Consider the following 3,040-nt stretch of genomic DNA (forward strand, 5'->3'; position numbering starts at 1 on the left):
TGGAAGCGTGCTGCTTTAAGACAGCTTGCCATATTAATCATTGTTCATTAATAACGATAAGTATTCGTAACGTGAGACTTACGCTCTTCATGAAACAAATTAGGCACGGGCGTACGTTTTAATGTTATGCACGTGTCCTTGGAAAAAATATCGCACAAACCCTTTCAATGGCATATATATACCTAATGCATTTTACATGATTTAATCTTCTTATTAATAAAACATCAATTAGATTTATCCACAACGAGTGCTTCTTCATTGTATCATATCAAAAATTCACGTGACACGTCATGCATTTTACATTGACAATTATACACGTGATGCGCTTTTATATATCGCGTGCCGTAATTCTTAATATTATTATGCTAATTCATTTGATTTCATTAATTTTCGTTCCCTTTACTGCCTTTATATAAACACATGGTAATCAAAAAAGGCACTTCAGTATAAGTTTGACGGCTACAAGGATTGTTTCTAAAAGTAGACCTCTTTTCGATCATAAAAATCATTAATCATGAGGAATTCTAGTTTAGGGACAATAGCAGTGTTGTTTTTGTCGGTGGCGTTTGTTCTTAGAGAAGGTAAAATATATTTTATTTATTCTATGCTTACTAAAAGGGGGAAATTAAATTGAACACTAACCTACTGGACATTTGTCATAAAGTATTGAGAGCAGGGCCCATCTGACCAGGCTCAATCTCTGTAGCTAGTTTTTGTATTTTAAAGATCTCTTTTAAGACATTATGTCTTTATATCAATTATTTATTCTAAATGAATTTATCGATTTTGTAAGGTCCAAAAGATTTAAATTAAAGCATCTGAATTAACCATTTTATGTAAATAAACGGAGGTAATAATTAAAAAAAACTATTTCTAGAAGAAATTATAAGTCCTAGCTGGGATGCGCAAGCTGGTCTTGAAACATTCGTTCTACCCAATATTTGGAGAATTTAATCAGTTTAAATCATGTTTTATCTTTTAAGCATATTGTGATCTATCGCTGAAGAAATTTGTCATGAAAAAGAAATTTTAAACATAAAGTGTTAGCAATTTACAAAAAGGTTTTCATTTTGACTTCATACAAATAAAAATAAGTAAAAAATAGTTTATTTCGGTAAATGGCAAAATGACATAGAAACATAACATACACATCAAAAAAAAGGCACGATCCCTTTTGGGCTATATTCACGGGAACATAATGATTTAATTAATTACATATTCAATAAATTACTTCTTTCATCTTAGGAGAGATCTTAAATATGTACAAAATACTTAACCACTGTCGAAACTTGTTAAAATGAATTGGCCAATAATTTATTGTTGAAACTTACATTGACATCAATTATTTGAAGAAATTTGGATAAAAAAAAATAAAATAAATTTCGGATTTATTGTTTTTAAATTTTTCGAATTGGAATGTACTGCATACATGCTTAATTAGCATCATCAATTTATAGAAAGAAAAGGCCATAATTAATTACTAGTGATCGGAATAAAAAATTAATTCAATTAAAAAATGTACTAGTAGAAACGTTAAAATTATATTTTCTACGAAACTTTTTTAAGTCAGCCATATTTTACAGTTATTTTTTTACCTTAAAGCTATATTATTAATTAATGAATTTTTAAAGAAAATGACATCAAAATATATTCAAAGAATAGCTGTTATGTTTGAATATAGGACAATGTCAAGGAGAGAACGGTGACTACGCTATTCCGAACGGCAATCAACAAAACTGGGGTATTCCAAATGGCGACATGCAAAATTGGGGAAGTCAATACGGGGCAGGAAACTGGGCAAACCAAAATGGCGGACAGATGGGGCCTAATCAAAATGACTGGCAAAACTGGAAAAATCAATATGGCGGCAAAAAATGGAATAAAAAATCAAAGGACGGGAAAAAAGGGAAAAAAGGCGGTAACAACTGGGCAGCCGATTGGCAAAAATGGGCTGGAATGGGCAATGGTGGCGGAAATTCACAATGGCTTCAGATGGCTGAACAATACATGAGCCAATGGCGAAACAATAATGGCACAATCCCTACAAACGGGTAAGTTTTTTTCACACAATAATTTTATACACTTAACGATGTGTTTCAATGACGTACTGTATATAGAAAAAATTATCATAGAAATTGTAATGAATAAAATATATATATATATATATGTGTTCGTCCATTACTGAACTAGAAAACACTGTAAAATTATCATTTTCTTTTGTAGAATGTACGGAAAGAAAAACAAGAAAGATAGTAAGAAAACTGGTGGAGCCGCATATTAAGCTCTCCTGCTGATAAAAAGTGGAAAAGAAAAATATACATTTATTTACCGTCTATCATTTGTTCTACAAGTCACATTCAAGTCGGCAATAAAATCAGAACGTGATCCATCATTTCCGTGTTTGTCTCAAGTATGTAAAAACTTCGTCCTGTGTACAAACAAATTTTTAAGGACAACATCAACACCAGTATCGTCTTTGACACTATGTAGAAAGCCTAAAACCAACAAAGAAACGAAAGACTGTGGATTGCGATATGAACTAAGCATTCTCTGTATTTCCGATCCTAATATATTTGATATTTTTTGTAATTGATCTGAAATAAACGAAATGTATAATTATAAAAAAAATGAACATTTTGACTTGTAAATCTTAGGTTTATCTCACGATGAATGATATTCATAATTCATGAATGAAATTTTCTCTTGAGTCAAAATTTAAAATAAATGAAAACATCAAGACACTTGACAACAGAATAACTTAACGTCTGCTTTCACAAATACGTCAATTTATCAATCGCAGTCAGATAATCAGAACTATTCTGGTCAACTACCAAAACAACTTGTAAAGTTTTCTTAATTTGTACAAGTTCTCATATACAAAATGCCTGATTGACGTTCAAGGTCATGTCTAAGAGCCCACAGCTCCATGTAAACCTTCTACTAGCTCTGAAGTCGTTTAACAAAAAAAAATTACTCTCGAAAACAATTAACCCTCAGTCTGCTAAATTTCATCAAATGGACTGGTCTGGTTCCCAATTTT

At 31.2% G+C, this 3,040-nt stretch overlaps 1 protein-coding gene across 1 annotated transcript; it reads left to right on the forward strand.

Moving 5' to 3' along the window:
- The first annotated feature begins 456 nt into the window (after nt 1-456).
- On the forward strand, nt 457-2,628 carry LOC132752809 (bifunctional endo-1,4-beta-xylanase XylA-like). Its single transcript, XM_060743195.1, has 3 exons — nt 457-581; nt 1,682-2,051; nt 2,224-2,628. Exons 1-3 carry the CDS (start codon nt 515-517, stop codon nt 2,279-2,281), a joined length of 495 nt encoding a protein of 164 aa, XP_060599178.1. The 5' UTR covers nt 457-514; the 3' UTR covers nt 2,282-2,628.
- The last annotated feature ends 412 nt before the right edge of the window (nt 2,629-3,040 follow it).

This window comes from Ruditapes philippinarum, unplaced genomic scaffold, assembly GCF_026571515.1.
Source record: "Ruditapes philippinarum isolate M1 unplaced genomic scaffold, ASM2657151v2 ctg395_1_1_1_1, whole genome shotgun sequence".
Classification (NCBI taxonomy): domain Eukaryota; kingdom Metazoa; phylum Mollusca; class Bivalvia; order Venerida; family Veneridae; genus Ruditapes; species Ruditapes philippinarum.

What these genes read in the sequence shown, in the direction of transcription:
- LOC132752809 (XM_060743195.1), top strand. Translation starts at nt 515, where the DNA reads ATGAGGAATTCTAGTTTAGGGACAATAGCAGTGTTGTTTTTGTCGGTG. An exon ending in GGCGTTTGTTCTTAGAGAAG is followed by an intron (nt 582 to 1,681) that starts GTAAAATATATT and finishes GTTTGAATATAG; the next exon opens with GACAATGTCAAGGAGAGAAC. An exon ending in GGCACAATCCCTACAAACGG is followed by an intron (nt 2,052 to 2,223) that starts GTAAGTTTTTTT and finishes TTTCTTTTGTAG; the next exon opens with AATGTACGGAAAGAAAAACA.